The sequence below is a fragment of the Pimephales promelas genome, chromosome 4, assembly GCF_988280905.1.
Source record: "Pimephales promelas chromosome 4, fPimPro1.hap1.1, whole genome shotgun sequence".
NCBI lineage: Eukaryota > Metazoa > Chordata > Actinopteri > Cypriniformes > Leuciscidae > Pimephales > Pimephales promelas.
The window spans coordinates 47,836,451-47,863,598 of NC_142772.1; the positions used below are offsets into that span (position 1 = coordinate 47,836,451).

Consider the following 27,148-nt stretch of genomic DNA (forward strand, 5'->3'; position numbering starts at 1 on the left):
TAGCAATTGCAATCATTATCTTTTGGTGGCTTTTTTTTTCTATGTTTGATTTGCTTAATTAACTGAATTTATGCATTTAGCTGACACTTTTGTCCAAAGTGACTTGCTAAAGAGGAACACAGGCAATTCTCCAAAGAGCCAATGATATTTGTAATATACAATGCCAGGTTTATTAGACAACTAGATTTGGAAGCAAGCTAATAAATCATCATATCATGTAATTACTTTGCTGAAAATATTTAATCGATTGGCTGCCCTACAAAAAAGCTTTAAAGAGTAAACCAGAAAACAAGGGATGTTTAGTATGAGAACTGACTGACCCAGGGCAATGCATAAACTCACGTATACCTTCATGAGTTGATGTGGTATTCAGAGTATTAAAATGCCATGTCATGCTGAACAATCAGTGTGTTGTTCTCTTTTTTTTTTTTTTTGTCTGCTTACGGTAAACATGAGCAAAATGATGGCTTGTGCACTGCTGTCATCGTCGTCTGTTCACAGAAAACGTTTTATTTAGCGGTGCACTCACTTTCCAACCACTCCACAACTGGTTTACATTCATTTTAAAGTCAGCATGAATTGAAAAGGAATCCTTTTTACTTTCTTAATACAGATTTCCTAAGGAAATGTTATTCTAAGGACTTCCGAGATACTTTAGTTTTACAATTCAGTTGATTTATAGTTGATAAATTCAATTCCACCCTTATTTTTATGTCATGTTTCAATTGGAAAAACAGAAGTAAAATGTGTTGCACATGCACTCTAAGAAATGCTGGGTTATTTCAACCCAAATTTGGGTCAAATATGGACAAACCCAAATGTTGGTTTAAAAATGTAATTAAAAAATGTAAAGTTGAAAGTGAAAGTTGAAGTTGGGTTAAAATTTTAAATTACACCAAACAACATATTGTGTATGTACTTAAAAAAGATATAAGTTTCTGGATTATATATAAAATAATAATAATAAAAAAATAAAAAAATATATAAATAAAGTTGTCCTCCGTGGAGGTGGGTGAAAAAAAAAAATTACACTTTTAACCCAACATTTGGGTTTGTCCATATTTTAAAACAACCCAGCATTGTTTAGAGTGTGACATTTTATTTAAAAGTTTATAACCTTTTGTTGTGACCTGATACAGCATGAATTGAAAAGGAATCCTATTTTTACTTTCTTAATACAGGTTTCCATCATGATGCACTGATGCATGTTATTCTAAGGACTTTCGAGATACTTTTTTATTTCTGATTGATAAATTCAATTCCACCCTTACTTTTTAAGCCCTTTCAATTGGAAACGCTCCATGTTACAGAAGTAAAATGTGTTGCAAATGGCATTTTATTTCGAAGTTTATAACTTTTGTTGTGACCTGCATACTAGTATATGCATGATCCGGATAATCTTCACAAAATACTGCAAATTTTATCTATTTTTATTTTTAAAGCCTAAATACAATCTTCAAGTTAGAAAGTTTGAGTTGGATTAGTTTGCAAGAGCACAAGTTCAAAGACTACATGTCTGTGAAAGCGACTAGTGATTTTAATGTGTTTTCCAGCCATTAACAAGGTTTTCCTCATTTGGAAACGAATGTTACACACCCTTTTTCATTCATAACAACCAAGATGTTTGAGATTGAGTATTGTGATTGTTCTCTTACAGGACAAACACAGTCTCCCGTAGGGCCCTTAGAGCCTTTGACCTTTAGAGGCTTGAACAAACGAACACATCGAGCTTTGAACTCAGTCCACCTGTGAGTCGTTCTCGACTCGTCTCTCATGTCTACTGTAATGTAGCCTTGTCTTTTGCAGTTTAACACAAAAGAGCAAAACTGCAGTAGCTGTACATAATTTATTGGAACATTCTGTAAGTATAAAACACAACAATATTTTGCGTTACAAAAACAAACTCGCTCATCGGCCCTGTTCACACCTGGTAATAAAGTTGCTGTTGCGTCTCCAAATGTACGTGTGCTAGAATGAATATGAATACCTATGAATGCTAATGAGATTACATGAACAAACACATATTGCATTACAAAGCATATGAAGTTTTAGACAGAGTTTTAAGCTTTCATTTGTTGTCTTATTTTCACCTCACCTCAGAAAAATTAAGTATACCAACTTCCAGAACTTAAATGTCACTTAAATATCAATTTCTACCCCCCCGAATAGCAAATGAGGGTTTCTTGCCATGTTAAGATGCGTTTTGGTCGATTGGATCACAAGTGGACTATGTTAAATACAGTTGTAAACGGGGTCTAAAATATTTTGAGCTTGTTCTCTGGTCGTGTTCAAATGTAAATAGGAGCTTATTTCGTCCATTAGATTGAAAGATCTGAAAAAGATCCCATACATAGAGCCTCCCCTCGAAGAAATCAGGACAGAAGTGGTCAAAAATGGACAGAAGAGGCGGATTAAAACACCAGGTGCAAACAGGAGTGTGTCTCCCTCGTCTACTTGTGATCCGATCGAACTAAAAAACACATTTTAATAGCAGGTGTAAACAGGGCCATAGCTTCTAGATGCTTTCCAAACAAGACTCAAATGAGTGAAATCATTCATGGACATATGAATGCTGTTACAGTACATTAAAATAGCCAGTAATATACAAGACAGACATCTTTTGCTTGCAAAGGCTATATGTGGATACCCAATGACTACACTCTTAGAAGAAAAGGTTCTATATAGAACCTTAAAAGGTTCTATCAGCTCTACGTATTTGGAACCCCTAAAAGGTTCTATACACTCTTAAAAAAAGGGTTCATCTGGGTTGAACCCTGGGGTTCCGTACTTGGCCAATAGAACCTTTTACCCCCCCCCAAAAATGGTTCTATATAGAACCATTTTGGAGTTCCATATATGAAGCGGGGGATGGAACCATTTCTGGTTCTTAATACAACCATTTCTTCTAAGAGTGTACACTCTAAAAAATGCTGGGTTGTTTTAACCCAATTTTGGGTAAAATATGGACAAACCCAGCCATTGGGTTACATTTTTAAATTACATTTTTAACCCAATGGCTGGGTTTGTCCATATTTTACCCAAAATTGGGTTAAAACAACCCAGCATTTTTTAGTGTAGGTTAAATTTTACCTCTCAATGTTGGCTGAATTTTTATTGTTGCCTGAAAAGATGTAAAAAAAAAATCCTGTGTATAGTCCACTTGTCAGGGCACAACTGCAACGGTACATTGAAAGTCAATATAAACAAATCAAATAAGGAAGAGACTTTGCGTTTGTGCTACTAAAATTAACCTAGTCATTGAAGTTTACGGAGGCTTCACTTTTGGGATTTAAATGTTAGTTTAGACAATTCACGTCTCTTGATTTACAATTTAGCTTGTAAATAGGTGCATACACAATAACTAGACTAAATTGGAGTTTTAACACCAAAAATCCCTTTAAGATGTCCAAAATTCCCAGGGCGCAGTTGCAGTTGACCCTTTATTGGAAGTCAATGCTATAAACAAATCAAATGAAGAAGAGACTTTGCATTTGTGATTTAAATGTGTTCATTTAACCAATTCACGTCTCTTAATTTAGATGGTAAATATGCATACACAATAACTAGGCTTTTAAATGTTGACATTTTTTGCATGTAAAATCCCCTTTTGACGTCCAAAAATCCTGTGTAGTCCACTTCGCAGGGCACAATTGCAACGAAATTCAATGCTATGGAAGAAAATGGTATGAGAACTGTTTAAATTTCAATATATTGTGTTTTATAGCAACCGAACAGTTCATTTCTTCAAGGTTAGACTTCTTACAGTGAGAATGAGGTTAGGTGCCTGTTTAGATCAGGTAAACACACTGACTATATCCCCATTTTAAGTGCACTTGTAATGACGCACACGATGCTGTCCAGCTTCAGGTCATGTTGCAAGGTTCGTCTGGCTGAAGATTGTAAAGTTTTCTAGCTTCTCACTCGCTCTTCATTGTCCACAGAGCCTGGACACCATTGGGACCTCTGTCTCCAGGAAACCCAAAAAGTCGTGTCTCCTTCATGAAGTCGTTTTTTTTTTGGATTTTGGATATGTATGACTCCATATTAAGAATTCATAACGGTCAATACAAAAATAACATTAACAATGCACTATTTACAACTATTTAGATTTAGCATTTTCCTTCACATGATGTTTCTAATGGAAAGTGTTAGGATTTGGCCGGATCATCATAGTGACCTTCTTCAAGGAATACGAGCCACCGCGGAACTCGGCCCAGTAAACTCCGTCCTGGTAGCGGCTGCGGTAATGCCCGCCGCGGTACCACACGCCATTCAGGTTGGAGTGGGCGCAGGCGTTATACCACCAACCACCCTTCTGATAGTGGGCACAGTTTCCTGTATGAGAGGAAATGAGGTTTGAGTTAGTGAAAACTGTGACTTTTGCATTTTGATATACGGCATTTCAGTAAGTTTGTGAACAATAGGCACTTCCGGGTGGCAGAACCCGAGTGGCTTCTATTGAGTAACTCAAGAGATCCAGCCGGCTACTGTAACAGTTACATAATGTAGTTAAAAACATTGTTGTTGATAAAATTTTATGAAAACATGTTCTTTGGTGTTATTTTGCCTAGAAAAAAAGAGCTAGAGAGTATTTAGTAGGGCTGTGAAACGATTAATCGCGATTAATCGCATCCAAAGTAAAAGTTTGTGTTTACATAATATATGAGTGTGTAGTGTGTGTGTATAATTATTTTGTATATATAAATACACACATATGCATGTATATATTTAAGATGTGTTAATTATACACATCTTGTTATTAATATATCAAATATTTATATTTATTTATAATATTATTTTTTTTATAAATATAAAGTATATACATGCAAATATTTCTTAAATATATACATGCATCTGTGTGTATTGATATATACAAAATAATTATACACACTACACAATTATATATTACGTAAACACAAACTTTTATTTTGGATGCGATTAATTACGATTAATCGTTTCACAGCCCTAGTGTTTAGCTAATAATGTGTAGGCCTACTAACATATTTATTATATTTTTTTACTTATATCATTAAACACAGTTGTTATGATGATTATTATGATTTACTGTCAACAGTGGGTCTCCCTTCCAAGCAATTTACTAGCGTTGCCATAGAAACTTAGAACTTCCGGCCACCCAGAAGAACGTCCGTTACAGTTGTGACGTCATGGTGAATTGTCGTATAGAATTCCACACTGTTACACACTGATTCTATTTAGAATGCTGCAGTGATGATGTCATTTTGTTTGAAACCCGGAATTTGGAATCATCCTGGTTCGCTTTACTCCCAGCCAGTTGGCTTTTGCATTATTGCAGAAAATAATCTAAATGAACAACATGAGTTTATGACTCTTGCATGTTTTGTTCATCAAGATTATCTTCACGAATGAATTTTGAAGCCTTAACGACTAAGTAAAAAGCAAAAGTTTGGCTGTAAAGAACTACACCAGTTGCATGACTTCCACAAAATCCATTGATTCTGCTTTGTTGAACTTCCAATTCCATCATTCTGAACTTATTTTTAGCCCTTATTGGACAATGAAACCATGCAAAGATCTTGGAGACAGAATTCCTCTGATACCTGTGTACGCGTCATGATCTCGGTCTAAGGTGGTAAACTGTTTCCCGTTGTGCCAGGTGAGCGAATCTCCGGCGTTTCCATGGTAACGGCCCACCTTCAGCTTGTAGAAGTCCGCCTCTGGCTCCAAGCGGAAACTGGCGTATTCTGCGAACGTCTTTCTGCCCGACCAGTCCTCGAGTGTCACCAGCAGCTTATAGTTGCCTTGGTTGGTCAGCCAGTAGATGTTCTCCAAACCAAGCCAGTATTCACCATCGATGTTGCCAAATCCTTGCTAAATTAGAAAAGAGAGAGAGAAAAAAAATGTAATTTGATGATTCAAAGTTGTAGGGAGTTGATTATATTGTTTTGTCTTTCATCATATCGATGTTACCACGGTTTAATATATTTTCTTAATATACACAGGGCTGTCAAGCGATTACAATTTTTAATATAATTAATTAAACGATGTGGTGATTAATTAGTCTAATTAAATAGCACATCAAATTTGCCTGAGAAATTACCCTCAAAGATAATTTAAAGTCATTATGTGTGAAAGGGTATAATAATATTAACATTGAATCATCTTGGAGAGAGTTTTATTGTGTTGACTTTCGTAACCGAACGCAACGCGCTGTTTGAACACCGAATGAAGAATGACCACCAGCGGAGGGAAAAGCTTACGTCAACTTGAATTTAATGACTTAAATATAAATTTCTATGTCTCCGCAAACTGCCTGAAGTCACATTATTATTATTATTATTATTATTATTACTACCCAACAACAGCCGCAGGTAGCTCTAGCTGTTCGCCAGTAAGGTAAAAGTTTCTATAGTAACAGCGAGTTGGATCAGCAGACCTTGTTTCTACGCTTAGGATTGTGGGTAGTGTAGTTTTCTTTCATAAGATCAAGGATAAAACATGTTTTTCTTTAAACAAGGTTGATTTCATACAACGTATAGCTTCAACATGAGCAAAAACCTCACAGTGGTCAGTCTACCTCGACGGTTTTAGACATTAGGGCTGATAATCTAAATCCTTATCGAGAAATACTGTTAACCGGAAGTTCTGTATCCCAACTCCACATTTTAACCGTGCTAAAATGAGTGAAATGTCTGATGTGAATAGAGTTTTTTCGATGTATAAATCTCCGATTCTTCATGCTCAGTAGACTTACAATAAACAGAACAAGAACTGGCGGAAACCTCTTGATTATCACATAAACTATGCATGCAGGGAAACAGTAAATCTTCAAGTTCAATGCTCTCTCAAAACACTTTGCCAGATCCTGAATTTGAAAAGACCTCCTCCGACATCGTACATGTGTTTGTATTTAGCGGTCTCACTATTAGGGTTAATCATTCATTCAGAGAAAGCAGGTCTGACCACAGTCTCTAAAACACCTGAGAACACGTTACGTCAGAGACAAGCCAGCTCAACACCTATAGCGTCACAGAATGCATCGATGCATGTAATAAATCATCACTCCAGACTGCTGTTGTGTTAGTCATTGTTTAAAGAAATTGTTCATCCAGAAAATAATTCTTTCATTGTTTCCTCACCCGCAAGTCGTTCCAAACCTGAATGCTGTTAGTTTTTCCATGGAAAACAATGGAGAAATGTTAAAGAATCTTTACGCAACATTCACATTGATGATTCATGCACGGTTTGAGATTATTGATGCCAAATGCCATTTTATCCTTTTCATAGCGTGACCGATGCCTCCTCAATTCCCTTCATAAATTTATCTTCTTGAAGAGAGAGAGAGAGAGTTTTTTTTTTTAATTTTGAATTTTGACATTTTTTTTTAACAGGTATATTTAAAAAGTCAACACCAATTCATTTCGCTCACATAAAGTACACAATACCTCATTAACACACCAGATTTCTACAAACTTTGGTAAACAGTCCACCAACTTGTAATACACAAACTCTACTTTTAGTCTAGCTGCCACAATGCCCAAGAACATAGGAACCACACTTATTGCATCCTGCCATAGAAGTTTGTTTTTTCTTGTCTTCCATATTACTAATTTTGCAGTGCCTGATAAAAAATGTATTAAAACCAAAGTCCTTTTCCTTTGAACAGAATACCTAGGACCATAAACAAACAATTTAAAAGAAAAAACTCATCTAAAGATGAAAACCAATTGCTTAAAAGGGTAGAGAGAGAGAGAGAAGTTATCGGTTTTATGAATGCATGTTCATTCGCTAGTGTTTCACTCATAGTGATGTTTCCATCGGCATCATTTTTAGCTTTATTCTTATTTATTATTCATGACTGGCAGAAATTGAAATTGAAATATAATGGTTTGCGGCCACATTTTCTTGTTGTAACTCTTTAAAAATAAACTTTATTTTTGATCTTTTTCAACAGTGAATCTTAGTTAGAATCTTGGTTATCTCAGGCGACTTTATTTATTTTTTTACAAGGTAATATGGACGCATGTTTTCTCAATCATGTTACCGAAAATCATGTCATTTAAAAAGCAAGTTTAGAAGCATGTCAATTAATTCCTTTGTTTTCCCCACAAGAAAGTGTTTATTTTAAAGAATTTGTTGGTTATATATGTTCCAAAAATTGATATTTGTGCCAATAAAATCACTAAAAGTGGGTGGGTGTAATAGTCTAACAGGACTGAGTGAAAACCTGGCGACAAAAATGTGTATTTTATCTAAAATATTAGAGCAAATGTTTTTTTTTTTCAGATTCAGATTTCTGAAGGAAATTTTAATCATAATATTTCATGGTAAAGTCTACACTGTAAAAAATATTGATGGTTTAACTTAAAAAAGTAAGTAGCCTGGGTTGCCTTAAAATTTTAAGTTGATTGAACTGGAAAAAGTGAGTTAATACAATGAAGGAGATTCATTTAACCATCAGAAACTCAAAATAATAAGTTTTCTCAACTAAATAAATTATTATGAAGTTGATTTGACAAAAAAAATACGTTGTGAGAACAAATCTTGAAAATATTTTTTACAGTGTAGAGATGGAGAGTGGGGACATGCAGAAAATGCCATTTTATTAGTGTTCTGTGTCGTTTTAATTGTTGTTTTTAATTATACGTTTTAAATTTGTAGTTTGCTTAATGTGCATGATATTTTGCTTAATAATAAAAATGTATTTTAGAGTTAATTTTCATGCAATTTTATACATTTAATGTCCTGGGGACAGAAATGTCACCCTTTCGGTGGAATGGCTCTTGCATTAAAAAATCATTAGGGTTTAGTGCTTTTTTTTATATAGTCATTACAATATTCCCCTTGACACTGGCTTGTTGCGTCTCGTCCTGATTGTAATCCCGGGCTCTAATGACATCGACAGGGTGTTTTCGTCAGATGGTGTTTGTGTGGAAAAGCCCTGGCCCTAGTTTGGAAACCTTGCCCATCTTGCATAACCCAATTCCAGTGACGTTTGAAGAGCAATGAATTCAGAAATGACACAAAGCTGCAGTTTGCTGAGAGTCTGACCTTTGTCATGGACGTTTCTCCATGCACGAATGGGAGGATTTCAGAGCAATGTGCGTTTCATTACATGAACTAACCATGACTGAGGGAAGTAGGGGAGTTCATGCTGTTATCCAATGATACAGAATGACGTATGCATGCATGAGCTCATGATCACATCTTTATTTGCATGATCTATTTGTTGGTTGCATAAATGTTAAATGAACTTAAACATGTTTCTGACCTTATATGTCTCCCAGTTTCGGAAGAAGTTGACCGATCCGTCCATGCGTCTTTGAATGACGGTCCAGCCGCCGGGGTCGTGTCTCTGGTCGCACCAGACCTGCATCAGTTTGTTGGTGTTTTCCGGCTTCAGTAGATACATGTTGCTGTTGGTGTGTCCGTCCTCCAGAGCATGTAAGCAGTCTTTGAACGGTCCTGTATGGAAAGCAAACACGTGCATTATTGAATGCACGACAGCATCTCTGAATTTTATGTTGAAATCAATTCAGATGTGGTTCAAAACGGCTGTGTTTCTGAGACCAGTTTTGCCTGTTGAATTGCGAAAGAGAGTCACATATTGATGAGTATTGGCCAGGACCTCCAGGAGCTCGTTTTCTTTTGTGCAAATAATGCTTTCCATTGAGTTTGATGTTACAATGTTGAGGCTATTGGATTGGAGTATATATTATGTGTGAACATCGCATGTTTACTAAACATGTATTTATGCATGAGCCTGTAAAGTGCCATGATCATGCTCATTAACTTAAGCCTGCATCTCATTGACAGCTGTTGGTTTGTCCATGGAAAATAATAGAGAAATTGCACAGAATCGTGTGTTATGTACGGAGGCGTATTGCATTCACTTAAAGAAAAAAATAGATCTACTCTGTTTTTCTGAATTAACGAGTTAATTTTTCATGAGAAAAAAAATTGCTCTGTTTTTCTGAATTAATGAGTTAATTTTTCATGAGAAAAATTTTTTTTGCTCTGTTTTTCTGAATTAACGAGTTAATTTTTCATGAGAAAAAAAAGTTTTTGCTCTGTTTTTCTGAATTAATGAGTTAATTTTTCATGAGAAAAAAAGTTTTTGCTCTGTTTTTCTGAATTAATGAGTTAATTTTTCATGAGAAAAAAAATTTGTTCTGTTTTTCTGAATTAATGAGTTAGTTTTTCATGAGAAAAAAAACGTTTTTGCTCTGTTTTTCTGAATTAATGAGTTAATTTTTCATGAGAAAATTTATTTTTGCTCATTAATTCAGAAAAACAGAGCAAAAAATTTGTTTTTCATGAAAAATTAACTCGTTAATTCAGAAAAACAGAGTAAAAAAATTTTTTTCTCATGAAAAATTAACTCGTTAATTCAGAAAAACAGAGTAAAAAAATTTTTTTCTCATGAAAAATTAACTCATTAATTCAGAAAAACAGAGCAAAAAAAAATTTCTCATGAAAAATTAACTCGTTAATTCAGAAAAACAGAGCAAAATTTTTTTTTCTCATGAAAAATGAACTCGTTAATTCAGAAAAACAGAGTAGATTTTTTTTCTTCAAGTGAATGCAATACGCCTCCGTAGTTATGCAATGTAAGAAAATGCATTATAATATTTACAGATTTGCATCTAAAAAATTGGTTTGTCTTTTAATGGATTATACTTTCTATAAGTGTAATAATGAATATTATAATGTTATATTATATTGTTACAATTATTCATGAGACCATACAATGCTTTTTAAGGTGTATTATAAGCCAAAATTAATGCATAAAAATACTTTTTAAAAGCATTATTTATAAAGAATTTGGTAACACTTTACATGTATGTATTAACTAGTATGAACTAACAATGAGCAAAACATTCACAGTATTTATTCATATTTGTTAATGTTAGTTAATAAAAATCCAGCTGTTCATTGTTTGTTCATGTTAGTTCACAGTGCATTAACTAATGTTAACAAATACAACCTTTGATTTTAGTAAAGTATTGCTAAATGTTGAAATTTATTTATATTAACTAATACATGTTGTAGTATTGTTCGTTCTTAGTTCATGTTAACTAATGTCGTTAACTTTATTGTAAAGTGTTGATTTAAGTAATCATTAATATACCAATGATTTAAGAAACATTACCAAGTAATGTTACAAATTCAAAATGAACACAAGATACTAAAAAAAAAACATTTGAGTGCTTTTTTTTTATGTTACCAGAGGAGTAGATGTAGTCATATCCTATTTGACAGCCCTTATGCAACCGTTGAGATGTTATTTTCTCATCTGGACTCGCAAGTTTCCAGCAACACATTTGAGGCAATGCTGTTTTCATTACGACTGAATGCTCTCCACACCTTTTTGTGGATCGTAAAAAAACTGCCCTAAGGAGATTGAAAATCATCTAGATAATGAACATAGCTGCCGTTACAGAACCTCGAGCTTCCCTGTAAAGTTGTCTAATGAGCCAACAAGCTTTTACACTTTCACTCGTGCCTCTGTTCTCGGACGGGATGCTTCAGGTTATTGTTTCCACATCTTCTGGTCTGAATGTTAACAACTGTTATTTTTTTTATTTGGAAGCTAATAAATTTGGTGGAAGATGCTGGATGAGGGCTTCTGTTGAAGTAAGATCACACCAAATGTACCTTTTAGAAACTAACGGATTGCATTCAGGTTTCCATTTAGTTGGCATATAGGTTTCTCATCCCAGCGAGTACCAATACAGCGACTAGAGATGTGAAGCGCCTTAATTTAAAAGTTTTAGGTCTTTTTTTTTCTTCATTTGTTGGTCTTATGCATCTGCTGTGGATACATTTCAAGAGATAAAAAAGTGAGCTGTGTGCAAAGGCAATTTATACAAAAACATCTGTGAGAAATGCATTAAACTATATTAGGTTTCAGCATGCACATTGTACGTCGTCAGTCGAGATTCACTTCCGTGAGTCAGGCCGGATTGATGTTATACTCGTACTCTAATAAATGTAGCAGATTATAGCGAGACATTCATCTGAGGGTTAGCCGGTTTCAGAGAACATTCATTGAAGTTTCAGTCTCAAATTACCCTTCACTAGTTGATTTTCTCCAAAACGCAATAGAAAAATGCACTGGAATCTCTGCGGCCGATTCTGCTTTGTCACGGTTTGTGTTTTGATTTGTCTCAGACTTTTCTGCTTTTTGTCTTTCTGTGACGGCTGTTTTGACATTTCATTTCAGATTATGAGTTTTGTTGGGATGGGATATCAAAAGGGTAAGCCTCAATCTGCTTGTGACCGGATAATTTTTCAGACTATTGATGAGCAAGACGCTTCTCATCTCGTGAGTAAGAGCTACTCACAGTCTGCGCTGAAATCAGTCATCTCTTTTTGAAAGGACTTGTATTTCTTTTATTTGCTTTGAAGTTTCGGTTTGTTCATCAGTTCATGCGTTTAAGGGCTTGTTTTCCATCCTCAGGCATTTTCACATGCTATTGGATAAAAGCATCTGCTAAATGCAATCCATAATGTATATTTTGCATATCATTAAATGGCATTTATGTGTAGATTTAGGTATAAACGGCAAGTGTCTCTGCACACGATGTTGCTGACTCTTCTGTTGCCTGTGGAAACTGAGATTAAATGTGTCGTGCATGTGTTAAAGTAGCATGCAAGTATTTTTAAAGCTGTATTACTGATGCAGTGTGGGATATTTATTAGAATCGTGGAGTCAACTGACGCATTACATGTTGTTAAGTGTGCGTGAATCTGTTAAAACAAAGCACATTAGCAATCTGCAGTTGTTTGTTGTGGGTGAAAAACTTGCTAATAACTTCCAGAGGCGTGATTTAATGGCGTTTTAAAAAGAAAACTGGGCGACAAGATGAATTTACAGACAACTTCAGTGGATATAGTATGCATGTGTGTTCACTGAGGTGGATATAGTATGCATGTGTATTCACTGAGGTGGATATAGTATGCATGTCTATTCACTGAGGTGGATATAGTATGCATGTGTATTCACTAAGGTGGATATAGTATGCATGTCTATTCACTGAGGTGGATATAGTATGCATGTGTGTTCTCTGAGGTGGATATAGTATGCATGTGTGTTCACTGAGGTGGATATAGTGTGCATGCGTGTTCACTGCAGTGGATATAGTATGCATGTGTGTTCTCTGAGGTGGATATAGTGTGCATGTGTGTTCACTGAGGTGGATATAGTGTGCATGTGTGTTCACTGCAGTGGATATAGTGTGCATGTGTGTTCACTGAGGTGGATATAGTGTGCATGTGTGTTCACTGCAGTGGATATAGTGTGCATGTGTGTTCACTGAGGTGGATATAGTATGCATGTGTGTTCACTGTGGTGGATATAGTATGCATGTGTGCTCACTGCAGTGGATATAGTGTGCATGTGTGTTCACTGCAGTGGATATAGTATGCATGTGTACTCACTGCAGTGGATATAGTATGCATGTGTGCTCACTGCAGTGGATATAGTATGCATGTGTGTTCACTGAGGTGGATATAGTGTGCATGTGTGCTCACTGCAGTGGATATAGTATGCATGTGTGTTCACTGCAGTGGATATAGTGTGCATGTGTGCTCACTGCAGTGGATATAGTATGCATGTGTGTTCACTGCAGTGGATATAGTGTGCATGTGTGTTCACTGAGGTGGATATAGTATGCATGTGTGTTCACTGTGGTGGATATAGTATGCATGTGTGCTCACTGCAGTGGATATAGTGTGCATGTGTGTTCACTGCAGTGGATATAGTATGCATGTGTACTCACTGCAGTGGATATAGTATGCATGTGTGCTCACTGCAGTGGATATAGTATGCATGTGTGTTCACTGAGGTGGATATAGTGTGCATGTGTGCTCACTGCAGTGGATATAGTATGCATGTGTGTTCACTGCAGTGGATATAGTGTGCATGTGTGCTCACTGCAGTGGATATAGTATGCATGTGTGTTCACTGCAGTGGATATAGTGTGCATGTGTGTTCACTGCAGTGGATATAGTATGCATGTGTGTTCACTGCAGTGGATATAGTGTGCATGTGTGTTCACTGCAGTGGATATAGTGTGCATGTGTGCTCACTGCAGTGGATATAGTATGCATGTGTGTTCACTGCAGTGGATATAGTGTGCATGTGTGTTCACTGCAGTGGATATAGTATGCATGTGTGTTCACTGCAGTGGATATAGTATGCATGTGTGTTCACTGAGGTGGATATAGTATGCATGTGTGTTCACTGCAGTGGATATAGTATGCATGTCTATTCACTGAGGTGGATATAGTATGCATGTGTGTTCACTGCAGTGGATATAGTGTGCATGTGTGTTCACTGAGGTGGATATAGTGTGCATGTGTGTTCACTGCAGTGGATGTAGTATGCATGTGTGTTCACTGCAGTGGATATAGTATGCATGTGTGCTCACTGCAGTGGATATAGTGTGCATGTGTGTTCACTGCAGTGGATATAGTGTGCATGTGTGCTCACTGAGATGGATATAGTGTGCATGTGTGTTCACTGCAGTGGATATAGTGTGCATGTGTGTTCACTGCAGTGGATATAGTATGCATGTGTGTTCACTGCAGTGGATATAGTATGCATGTGTGTTCACTGAGGTGGATATAGTATGCATGTGTGTTCACTGCAGTGGATATAGTATGCATGTGTGTTCACTGAGGTGGATATAGTGTGCATGTGTGCTCACTGCAGTCAATATAGTATGCATGTGTGTTCACTGCAGTGGATGTAGTATGCATGCGTGTTTTGGTGATATTGTGAGGAAGATATTTACATTCCTTCACTGCATTTCTTATTTGAGTTGCTCAGTTATACCTCATAGAAATACTCATAGTAGAAGAGTAAACAATACTTAAACAAACCTCTTCCAGCAAAGCACAGACCTCACTGTAGTTTGCCGAATGGTGTCTGGAATCCCCCGGTTAAGGACTTTAAAGTGTTTCGTGTCTTGGAGGGTTTTCCTCCAAAGATTAATGTGAACTCTTAGTTCAGAAGATATGTTGCCAAATGATTGTGTTGTAATGGGACGGAGGCCAAGCGCTCTGGCGGGATCAGCGGCAGGGAAATCCACGTGTCTCCATGTTGCTTGTGTCGCTGAACCTTTGAGCTGTTTTCATTGGAACCGCTGATGTAACCAAACCACTTATGCATATCCATACTTATTTATCATACTCAGTGTGCATAAGACAATTAACCTTGCAAATCTGCTGAAACGCTGCAAGAAACGGAAGATTGCCGGCTGTGTAATGTTTAGATGTTTCTCATTAGTCACGCTGATCCTGTTGCGTACACAAAATGCTTTGCAGAAGTTTGCTTTGTGGAGACTTACGTCATGATTTTTATAAGGGAATGGTTTTCTCTGACATTTTCTGTTCTTTAAACATGTGGAGAGCATTGGAAATATCAAACAAGCAATACCACAATACTGGTACATTTACAGCAAGTGAAAAAGAAGTCATCTAATAATGTACACAGAACAGTTTTATTTTTGGATATCAGTTATATGAATTATGGGTATATTTCTTAGGTTATGTTGTTCAATTGTTTGTTGTATTCATTGCATACTTAAAGGAGTAGTTCACTTTTGAAAAAACTTTTGCTGATAATTTACTCGCCCCCATGTCATCCAAGATGTCCATGTCTTTCTTTCTTCAGTCGAAAAGAAATTAAGATTTTTGATGAAAACATTCCAGGATTTTTCTCCATATAATGGACTTCAATGGGGACCAAACGGTTCAAGGTCCAAATGAGAGTTTCAGTGCAAACTGCAAACTGTTTAAAGGGCTTCAAATGATTCCACACGATGAATAAGGGTCTTATCAAGCGAAACGATCGCTCATTTAAAAAATAAATAACAAAGTTTACGTTTTATAAGCTCAAATGCTCGCCTTGCTCTGTTCAGTGATTCTCCTGTTCGAACTCGTTCATCAAAATGAACAAATCTTTTTTCCAGTCATGACTCAAAGGGCTTAGATAAGACTCTTATTCATTGTCTGGTGTCGTTTGAAGCTGCACTGAAACTCTCATTTGCACCTTGAACCGTTTGGTCCCCATTGAAGTCCATTATATGGAAAAAATCCTGGAATGTTTTCATCAAAAACCTTAATTTCTTTTCGGCTGAAGAAAGAAAGATGACATGGAGGTGAGTAAATTATCAGCAGAAGTTTTTTTAAAGTGAACTACTCCTTTAAGGTTGTTGTCAGGATATAACAGAGTACTTCAGTAGATTGGTACTGTATTTTTACATTATCAGTAGGGGTGGCACGGTACATGAAAGAACACCCGAACCGTTCGGTTCGCTTGTCTCGGTTCGGAGCGTGTGTGCGTCTCACGGTTCGACGCATGCGCAATGTAACCTCGTGCCCGTATGTGACGTGTGTTTTCATTTCGCGCGACATAAGCTTGTTAGACTTGGACCGGCGCTGCACAGAGCGACCGGTGAATAACATCACACTAGAGCGGGGACGACGGCTCAGTCACTCACTTTCGCGATATTTGATGTCGCTCTGTGCAGCGCCGGTTCAAGTTAGTAAACAAGCCAGTAAAAGTGGAGTATGGAGCGCTGCAGGTCACAGCACGCGGAGAAATGGCAAGTGGGAGAGATGAGGGAGTTGGAGGATGCGCCAGCGTCCTATAAGTCTATAAGTCCGGTGTGTGGGGACATTTTTGATTTCATGTTATGGTATTTTAATATAACGTTACAGTGGCACTTTATGTTTAGATAAGAGCTTCAGTCAAATGTTTCCAAATCCTGCACTTTAATTTAAACTGAAAAAAAGGTACCCTCACTTTTTGGGAATAGAAGCATTGTTGATACTGTTTTTTGTGTTGAGGTTGAACTTTTCACTTTATGTTTATGGCCTTTGCTATTTCTATAGCCTAATTATAGGCAATGAGGTTTCATGTATATTGACTTATTCATAAAAGACAGTGTAGTTCCTCTTTTTTTCTTTTAAAAGATAGAATTTTTGTAAGAGCTACAAAAGTTGTCAGTTCATAAATGCAAGTTAATTTCTTTGTGTAAATAAGATTTGTGTGATAAAAATGCACAAGTTCTTGTAGACATAGTGATACACATTCTCCTTTTTTTTGCCAAATAAACGAAAAGCATGTCAATTTCTTCTCTCTTGCTGTGTCAAAATCTCACCTAGCTTTCCTCTGAGATAGTCCCAAAATGTGCTTAAAGTCAGAGTCAAATTCAGTTTGTGCATGATTGCATGAATATCATTTTTTTTATACTGTATCCTAAAGTGTGGATAATTAAGCTATATATCACATGCTGAAGTACATTTCTGAAGTGTTAAAGATTAAAAGAAAAAAATAACAAGAACCGTACAGAACCGAAAACCGTGACACTAAAACCGTGATACAAACCGAACCGTCGGTTTCGTGAACCGTGCCACCCCTAATTATCAGTTCATGAAATATACTGTCAATTTAAATTCACTCTGATCTCTGACTCACCTGAGGGTTTATCAGTTGAGGAGCTGTGCGTGTCAGAGGCTATGGTCGGTAAAGTTGGTGGCATTGCTTTGGCGTTTTGGTCGCTCTGGATTTCGTTGGTGATCTGGTGGTTGTTGCGTGTGTAGGTCGGCGGGTGGAAAGGCCTGGCGGGGGAATGCTGGACCGGAGGTGGAGGTGGATGTCGATGCTGAGGTGTGTGTGGGGGTTGCGCTGGGATCACAGGAGGCTGGTACGGTCGTGCTTGTCGCACAACACCAGCTCCTCGTCTGCACTGCTCTTCCAGCTGCGCGATGAGCGCGCTCTGGTTTCCCGCGAGCGAAGCCAAGTTCTGGTATTTGTGCTCCAGGTCCCGATAGCGTGCGGTCAGATGCTGCATCTCTGACGTGTGATTCAGCACGCGGTTCTCCAGCTGAGAAACCTCCAGCGCGTTGTCTCTCTTGCGTATGATCTCGTGCAGCAGCTGCATGTACAGCTGCGTCACTCGGGCGTTCATGTTGCGCGACTCCTTGCGGAGGAGCTTGACTTCGTTCACCACGCCACCGTCCACCTCCACCAGCTGCTGTAGCGTCTCGATCTGACGCCGCTGCTTGTGGAGCTCTCCGTTCAGCAGCTCCAGCTCCTGCTTGTTCACGCGGTTCTCCAGCAGGGCTTCGGGCTCCTTGGAGTTCACACAGATCGCACCCGTGGTCTTCCGCTGAGGCACGATGAAGGTGTAGGAGCATTTGTCCGCGTCAGAGGCGCCGGGGGGGTCCGGGGAACGCTTGGAGCGACCGGCGTACATGAACTCGCTTTCAAGTACATCATCTCTGCTTTCGAACTCCTCAGCGAAGCCGATGGATGCGGAGTCGGGTCTGGACAGCGTGACGGTCAGCAGGGCCAGAAGAAAACGCTTCAAAGTGACGACAGTCATGACGTGTCTCTGTGCTGGAACACAATCAAATAAGAGTTTATTTTATACTCAGTTGGAAGTCGTGTGTTTATTTATAAGGATTCTCTTACGCTTACCCAGGATTCATTTATTTGATTAAAAATATAGTGAAATATTACTAAGGAAGTTATATTTTATACTGTAATTTATGATCAACACTCTTAGAAGAAATGGTTCTATTCAGAACCAGAAATGGTTCCATCCCCCGCTTCATATATGAAACTCCAAAATGGTTCTATATAGAACCATTTTTTTTTTGGTAAAAGGTTCTATTGGCCAAGTATGGAACCCCAGGGTTTTATATAGAACCCAGAGGAACCCTTTTTTAAGAGTGTATAGAACCTTTTAGGGGTTCCAAATATAGCGCTGATAGAACCTTTTAAGGTTCTATAGAGAACCTTTTCTTCTAAGAGTGAAAGCTGAATTTTCAGCATCATTACTCCAGTCTTCAGTGTCGCGTGATCCTTCAGAAATCACTCTAATATAATGTTTTGCTGCCTAGGTGGCCTTTTCGCTTGCTTAATTTAATATTCAACGATATTATTGATCCGCCTGCATTGACAACCATATATATATATATATATTAGAGCCCGACCGATAAAGGATTTTGAAGGCCGATAACGATACAAATATTTGTTGGTTTTAAAATGCGATATATCGGCCAATATTTTTTTTTTTTTTTTTCAGAAACGCGCAACAAAACATTAACAGATTTCCCTAACATTAGTTATTTGTGGTTATTTTTTTAGTTTTAACTAAAATAATATGATAATGCATTTAAAAAAACTTGTTTCTTTTATTGTCACAACAGAACAGACGGATGATACTGGCATTGTGGTTAGCTAGTCTATGATGAGACTGTCTGACCCATGTGCTCATACTGTAGAATGACAATTAAAAAACAGCACAGACAGAAAGCAAGTTTGAAGTGCGACCCTAAAAGTTCCATGTCATGTGAATCCTTGTGTTGAATGAACTGTTGATTTATCTGAAAGCCATTAGCTAATGAAACATGTATTGTGTTGAAAACACGGGGCCTTGGAATCTCTTTAGTGATTTTCCAAAGAAAAGGTCTGTTGTGCCCTGGTAAAGCATCTGTAAGTAGGATTTATCTGAAGTAAATTACTCTACACCATTAGAATTTCCCAATTCTAATAGCGAACAAATTTACCCTTGCAGGATTTGAAGCTAAATGCATTTAGATCTTTAAACACTATAGGCCACACTAGTGGTTATGCACACACATTTTGACCACACACATTTTGCGATGTACAGTACGTAACATGTTGTGCGTCTATTTGTGTTTTACTCAGTATTGTCATTGAAGAACAGATAAGTAGGGAGAATTAAACATGATTGGTGGTTTTTCAGACTGAATCTCCATTAGTTGTGAATGTAAGTTTGTTTGCCCAGTGTACTCTGATTCACACACAAATGAATCTTATGAATCGGTTCTTTTTAAATTATTCAAAAAGAGAACCAAATGCACAAAAGATACTGGTTTGAATCAGTCTGACGAATCTTTCGTTGAATGAACTCGCTAAATCAGGTAATGAACAGTTGTTTAAATGACAACCTGCAATTATATTCATTTATATTTGTTTTAATGCAAATATTACATTTTAATGAAAATAAATGATTCAAACATTATATTAATTTTGGCAGGCATTAGTGACATTGAAATGGTAAAGTTAAATCATGTTAATTTGGTCACTGATCTGACTGATGATTTGAGTTCATTTAGGGAATGATTCATCAGCCTGATTTGAATCTGGTAACTTGTTCATTCATGAGACATTACAAGTATCAGTTCATAAAGTCTATTGATTCATTGTGAATCAGATTAGTGCAAACTTGCATTCACAACGATGATCTCTTTTCACCCTTCTTATCCAAAAGTGCAGCTCAGCCATGGTTATCTAAAGCATTCGGCATGATTCGGCTCATTTAGACATTTAGTTTCTCAACATCAAACCTCTTTCCTAACAAGTTCTGCTGCAAACCTTATGATGCACAAAACAACATGTAGCATCTAAAATCTGAGGTGCTCTTGAGTTTTATTGCCTCTAAATACATCAGATCAAATCCTCAGAAGACTATAGTCACAGCATTGATGAGTTAGATGCACACATGCTATCAGTTTGAAGCTAGATAAATATTTATGGATGTTTACTTTCAGATTTAGCCTTTTTCTGTAATCTCTGAGTCATAGATTTACACCCTAGGACTGGAATGCAGTAATTCACCGATGGGAAAATCAATCACACGGAGTTCCTGGTGTGTTATGTGTGTGTGTGTAGAGAGTCTCCCATAGCAACGGACTTAACGGTCCATGTTTTTCATTGTGCTCATTAGTAAGTGCGTGCTCCTTCCCGCTCATTTTAGACCAAAACTGTACGTAGAGCCTGAAAACATTTGTACTGCCACATATATATATATATATATATATATATTTAATATCTGAATCACTGCTCCTTGTGGTTTGGAGTGAATGGGCAAACAAACATTCATAGCCTCGAGTCATCAATGGAAAATATATTCCAATCGACCGGAAAATAAACCGGATTGCTCAAGACACTCAGCAAGGATCCCTATAACCTCATGCTACAAACATGCATGATGAATCATATATGTATGTTGTTGTTTTTGTTGTTTCAGGAAACATACCCGTCTCTTGGGTATTAAGACGTTTCCAATCGTGTATTTCATTTCTGCACTGGATTCACGTTTCTTGTTGTTGATTTATGAGCCTTTTAACATATTTAACACATTTAGTGTAAAAATATCTCTTTGCATTATGGCTAACCCTTTACATATTGTCAGTACACTCTTAGAAGAAAAGGTTCTATATAGAACCTTAAAAGGTTCTATCAGCGCTACATACTTGGAACCCCTAAAAGGTTCTACACTCTTAAAAAAGGGTTCCTCTGGGTTCTATATAGAACCCTGGGGTTCCGTACTTGGCCAATAGAACCTTTTACCAAAAAATGAACCATTTTGGAGTTCCATATATGAAGCGGGGGATGGAACCGTTTCTTCTAAGAGTGTTTGACCATATATATGTGATTCTCCAACTAAAAAAACAAAACAAAACGAAAGAATGTCCTTATCGAATTCAGAATTTAATAAATCTGCACTTGTGATGTCATATCAAAATGATGAGTTAGAGGTGTTCGGTATACTTGCTTCTCTCACATGAATTATTTTCCTCAACATGCGTGAGATGCTGTATGCTGGTGTCATCACATGGATCCGTTTTGCTGTAATGAGCGTTGCCAAAATCAGTCCCAGAGTCGAAGCATGCATGTGAATGCGGCATTACATCATTGTAAAGAATTCACGATCTGATTTAAAATCTGATTCCAATTCATGATGTCATCGACAGGGGCGTAGCCAGGACATTATTTCTGGGGGGGCCAGCTTGTGCCAGTCTTTTATTTGGGGTGGCACTTGATTGTCAAAAACTACTATTACTAAAACTCACACGTGGCTCGTCAGGCCATAAACAATGGATTGAACTCCCTTATGACACTAATAATGTCTAATTGATAAATGTGCGAGTGCAATGCGTCATCATTATGGGAGGGGTTAGGGACCTTAACATGAGACAGGGATGTTTTAGTGCAAATGACAGAAAGACACAATATGAATTGTCATATAGGCGATAATTTCTTTAGGTAAACCATTGCATTTTAAGTGCAACATCCAATTTATTTGTGATAATACAACAAGTTACAACGGTTGCACAAATCATGACTAGATCATGTAGTAACACTTGAGTCATTACTAGTTAGTTCCAATGATCTTCACTTTATAATACGGATCTAAATAATTAGTAATTCCCACAGAAGTATCTAGTAACACTTTCATCTGTGAGCTATTACTTACTAATTCGTTAATAAGAGTTTATTTTAGTTAATAGTAGTTACTAGATTGTTAATAAACTTTTTCAGTAGTTCTCTGGGAAGTATTAAAAAATAGAAGTTATTGATTACTTAATAGTGAACTACCACTTCCGTCTGTGCGCTATTACTTACTAGTTTGTTAATCAGAGTTATAATAGTTACTAGATTGTTAATATTGTGTTACTCATTGGTTCTTGTGTAGTTATTCATTAACGAAGGAACCGTATTTTAAAGTGTTACCCTGAAATGTTCTGTTCGCTTTGTGTCTGCTGTAACAATTACACTCTTAGAAGAAAAGGTTCAATATAGAACCTTAAAAGGTTCTAAAGCGTTACGTATTTGGAACCCTTAAAATGCAATGCATGTGAATGATCACAAAATTCAATATGGTGGTTAAAAAATTTAATTAATCAATATCCTCCAAAAATCTGCATGATTAAAATGTGATATTAAGTTACTACAACAGTTTAATAAACAATAATTTAATAACAACTACAAATGTTGCAGAATAATGTAATATATGAATGAATAACAGCCTTTAAAAAACATTTGAGCCAAAAGGGTTCTTTCTTGTCAGTTTTGAACCTTAAAATGTCCTTCGGAGTTGATTAAAGAACCATATGCTACATTATAGGGGCCGTTTACACCTGGCCACTTCATGCGTTTTCGATCGTGAAAAGACCTGGTGTAAATGCCCCCCGAAACGCATTCGAGACGGATTTGAATCCAAACGCTCAAACCACTTCAGGAGGTGGTCTGGGCCGCATTCCAGACGAAACTGGACAAGTGTAAATGCATCTGGTTCTTGAAACCACATATGTAAATGTTAATACTCCCAAAAATGGTAAAAAAAGAAACGCGTGAGAGCGTGTTACAGGCTACATGTCATGCTATTTTAGTCAGATATGACGACGCTACTGCGACGCGCATCACCTCAGATGAGCGGCTGAACGCAAGCCAACGCGCCGCAATCGCTAATCAAAGTGAAAGTAAGTCGCAGACGATTAACACTACCATCTTCATTAAAAGTAAAGAAACGAAATGATCTTACCAGTTCTGTTGCCGCTCTCTCTTTTCACCGTCTTTGCTGATTTTGAATATAGCCGATGATCAATAAAATCCAACTCATATCTGTTGCTTTCGGTGATGTGCACTTCATTAAATCCGCATATAACGCGGGAATTGAAGATCGGATTTATATCCATTTTGCAAAAACACATTTATGTGACCAGGTGTAAATGGAATCGTTTTGATAAATCAGATAGCTATCCGATCTGAGAAAACGCATGAAGTGGCCAGGTGTAAACAGCCCAAGCGCTGTCAGAATGCAGGCACGTTATGTCTCGCACTGTTGATGGGGGCGAGACCCAACATGTTGCTAATATGGGGCTTATAGCGTAAGTGACAAATCAATGACTTGATTAAAAAATGCATACATTTCAGCTTCCTTTTTAGACCGTTACTGGAGTTTTTATTTTTATTTTTTATTATTATTAAATTTATTTTCCCGTGAGGTTGGGAGGGGGGGCCGGCAGGGGGGCCGAGCCTTGACCAATGGTGGCCGTGGCCCCCCCTGGCCACCATGTAGCTCCGCCCCTGGTCATCGTTGAGCTGCTGATGTCAGCGGAGTCTCCGCTTCTCTCCGTCTCAGACGGGATCATTTTCAGCGTGCATTAACACTTAATATTCTTTTTCTGCAGGCTTGCAAGCTCTAGTATTCTCTGAGGAAGTGCAAGTAGCCTATTTACTTTGAGATTGAGAGTGTGTCTTTTGGGCACAAATCCAGCTTTAATTCATTCAAAAAGACTTTTGAGTCGTTTGTGATGTTTGTTCTCAAATATAGCTGTGTGTTCTTTGAGAAAATGCTAAACATATGTTGAACTGGTGATTACTCATAATTGGGCAGTTAAAAGCTCTTGTTGAAACTACATGTACGTAACGTGCTAACCGAAAGCGTAATGTGAAGTTCAGGCAGTCATTGTTTCTGTGGAAAGTGTGAGGATCATTAACTAGCTTCAGTGTTCGGGACACGCAGCTTTACCATGTGGAACATTCCTCACTTATGCATTTATCTGACAGTTTGATGAGCATATTGTGCAAATATCTGCTTTTATAGGCAACACTTTACAATAAGGTTCATTAGTTAACAATAGTTAATGTATTAACTAACCATGAGCAATTCATTTGTAACAGTATTTGTTAATCTTCGTTGATGTTAGTTAATAAAAATATAGCTGTTCATTCTTTGTTCATGTTAGTTCACAGCACATTAACTAATGTTAACAAGATTTTAATAAAGTATTAGTAAATATTGAAATTACCGTTTACAAACATTAATAAATGCTGTATAAGCGCTGTTCATGCTAACTGAACTAATGTTAACTAATGAACCTTATTGTAAAGTGTTACCGTTTTATATTTATATTTATGAGTTTGGCAGATGCATTTAACCTTGCACTTAATCAGTTTATGCAGAATCGAACCCATAGTGTATAGTTATTCAATTTTCTAAAACCCAAAAGTCATGGAAATATAATTTTGTCTATATTTCTAAAATGTAATCAAAAAAATAAAAACTTGCTTATGATTTGAGGATCTGCCCAATGAATCCATGTAAACTGCTCTTTGACTGCCATCTATTTTTATTTGTAAAATTTCCAGATCTGGCAAAGAATAAAATCTCATGCAAACACATGCACATTTCTACATTAGATATGCATAAGCTAAACTGCCCTTTCTATGAATTTCCCGAGTCTATGCAACAGTATAAATGTGAACACCAGATAACATACCACTTTGAGATTTCTTTTACAAATAAAATTGATTATTATTATTATAACATGATTGATTTGACTTGGTTTATAATCAAACTGCTCTTACCAGGATAGTGTAGAAGCTTTTTCTCTCTCTTTATCTCTCTGCTTTATCCTTTTAATCTCTCTCCAGACTGGTTGGATGTTGTCGTCCCATCACCGATCCGCTACTGTCCTATTCTGTCATATGATGATGGGTGACGGTCTCATAGTGTGTCCCGGTGTAAATGGCAGTTTAAGTGCAGTTTAAGTCTGGTCCGTGTGTCCCAGCATGCGTCTGCATCTCCTGTGTGTGTCTCTGTCCAAATGATCCTCCGGCTGTTCCCTGTTCAGAGTGACACTTTGATTTAGAGGGAGATGTCCTTAACTTCCACTCATCCGCACGGAAAACACAAAGAACACACTGCTGTCTCTCTTCCCCTTCCTCTCTCTCTCTCTCTCTGTGGTTGTTTGGTGGCTCCGCCCCTTTCCCCGCCCCCTTGCACAAGTATAATGGTCATTACTAAGATGAACTATTGATGTGGTAAAAGTAAACGGTTAAATATCTCTTCATCTATTCACACACGTGATACACTGTAAAGAAATATTGATGGTTTAACTTAAAAAAGTAAGTAACCTGGTTGCCTAAGTTCATTGAACTGGAAAAAGTGAGTTAATACAATGAAGAAGATTAATTTAACCATCAGAAACTCAAAATTATATGTTATCTGAACTAAATAAATTATTTAAGTTGATTTGACAAAAGAATAAATGTTGTGATTACTACACTGTAAAAAAATATTGTTGGTTTAACTTAAAAAAGTAAGTAACCTGGGTTGTCTTAAAATTTTAAGTTGATTGAACTGGAAAAAGTGAGTTAATACAATGAAGGAGATTAGAAACTCAAAATAATAAGTTATCTCAACTAAATAAATTATTATAAAGTTGATTTGACAAAAGAAAATATGTTGTGATAACAAATCTTGAAAATATTTTTTACAGTGTACCGCCTGGCTGAATCTGAAAAGATGCATCTTTAAAACATAAATCTTTTTTTTTTTTTTTTGGTGATGTTTTAAGGCAAATTATGCATATTTGGATGAGACAGTACAAATACAAAACAAAAGCAATATTATAAAATGCACTTTTTCAAAGGAGGTTTTCATAGTGAAACATTTTTACCCCAATAAACTTTCAGTAAACACACTCTTGTTCTTTATTAGCATTGATCCATGAAGAAACTTTAACATCCATTCCACAAATGGTGCTTTATAGTTGAAAAACGTTTTTTAGATTATAAAAATGCTCTTCACACTTAGAAAAACACAACTTTTTAAGGACTGATCACTGGAAGGTTCTTTGGGAAACTGAATATCCCCTTTTTGGGATCTTTATTTTTAAGAGTGATTTTTCTTTTCTTGTCATGAAGAATATTCTAAAGAAACATGTTCCAATATAAAGTAAAGTTCAGTTATGAACCCAAAGATGCCAATAAAGAACCATTATTTTGATGAGTATTAGAGAACAAATACTGTGTAAAGCTCTTTTGAAAGCGAGCATAGTGTGTGTTTGCCTCTCTTGAGCTCATTGTGTTTTCTCTGAGCTCCTAAAATATGACGTGAAAAGTCACGTGAGAGAGATTCAGTGCGTCCATGTCACCGTGATTGGCTGATTATGCTTTTAATGTCACGATAACCTCCGAACTATTAAAACTGAAATGGAGGGGCTGATTACAACTCACCCTCTCAGATTTCATCACTTTGTACATTTCAAACTAAATGAACTTGAAAGGACTTTATTAAACATGATCAAATTATTCACGAGTGAGCTTATCACGAACACTTAACTCGGTTAAATTAAAGTCTCCTCTGTGGGATTGATCATCATGTCTGAAAAGACAGCTCTTTTAAATGATGCTATTTATTGTGTTGTTATAGTTATTCATTTTAATTCATTTATCCGACATTTAGCTTCTGATCACCATGTTATATTCATCAATACAAGATGTATATTTAGTTTGTATCAAGTTCCTTCCTAATCTAGAAAAAAAAAA

General features: G+C 36.8%; 2 protein-coding genes across 3 annotated transcripts in view; one reads left to right on the plus strand and one right to left on the minus strand.

The window, feature by feature from the left end:
• Positions 1-27,148, plus strand: part of LOC120465305 (ras-specific guanine nucleotide-releasing factor RalGPS1) — a 144,595-nt gene that overhangs the window by 63,204 nt on the left and 54,243 nt on the right. The gene's annotated exons all lie outside the window — the stretch shown is intronic.
• angptl2a (angiopoietin like 2a) lies at positions 1,833-25,539 on the minus strand. Its single transcript, XM_039654986.2, has 5 exons — positions 25,184-25,539; positions 17,471-18,394; positions 9,251-9,444; positions 5,580-5,850; positions 1,833-4,335 (listed from the first exon to the last, which is right to left on the minus strand). The coding sequence occupies exons 2-5, from the start codon at positions 18,378-18,380 to the stop codon at positions 4,136-4,138; spliced, it is 1,575 nt and encodes a 524-aa protein (XP_039510920.1). The 5' UTR covers positions 18,381-18,394; positions 25,184-25,539; the 3' UTR covers positions 1,833-4,135.

Excerpts from the sequence above, each read along its gene's own strand:
- angptl2a (XM_039654986.2), bottom strand. The coding sequence starts at position 18,380 with ATGACTGTCGTCACTTTGAAGCGTTTTCTTCTGGCCCTGCTGACCGTC. Across the intron at positions 9,445-17,470 it reads CTCAACTGATAAACCCTCAG|GACCGTTCAAAGACTGCTTA; the intron begins GTGAGTCAGAGA and ends CTTTCCATACAG. Across the intron at positions 4,336-5,579 it reads AGATCATGACGCGTACACAG|GAAACTGTGCCCACTATCAG; the intron begins GTATCAGAGGAA and ends CCTCTCATACAG.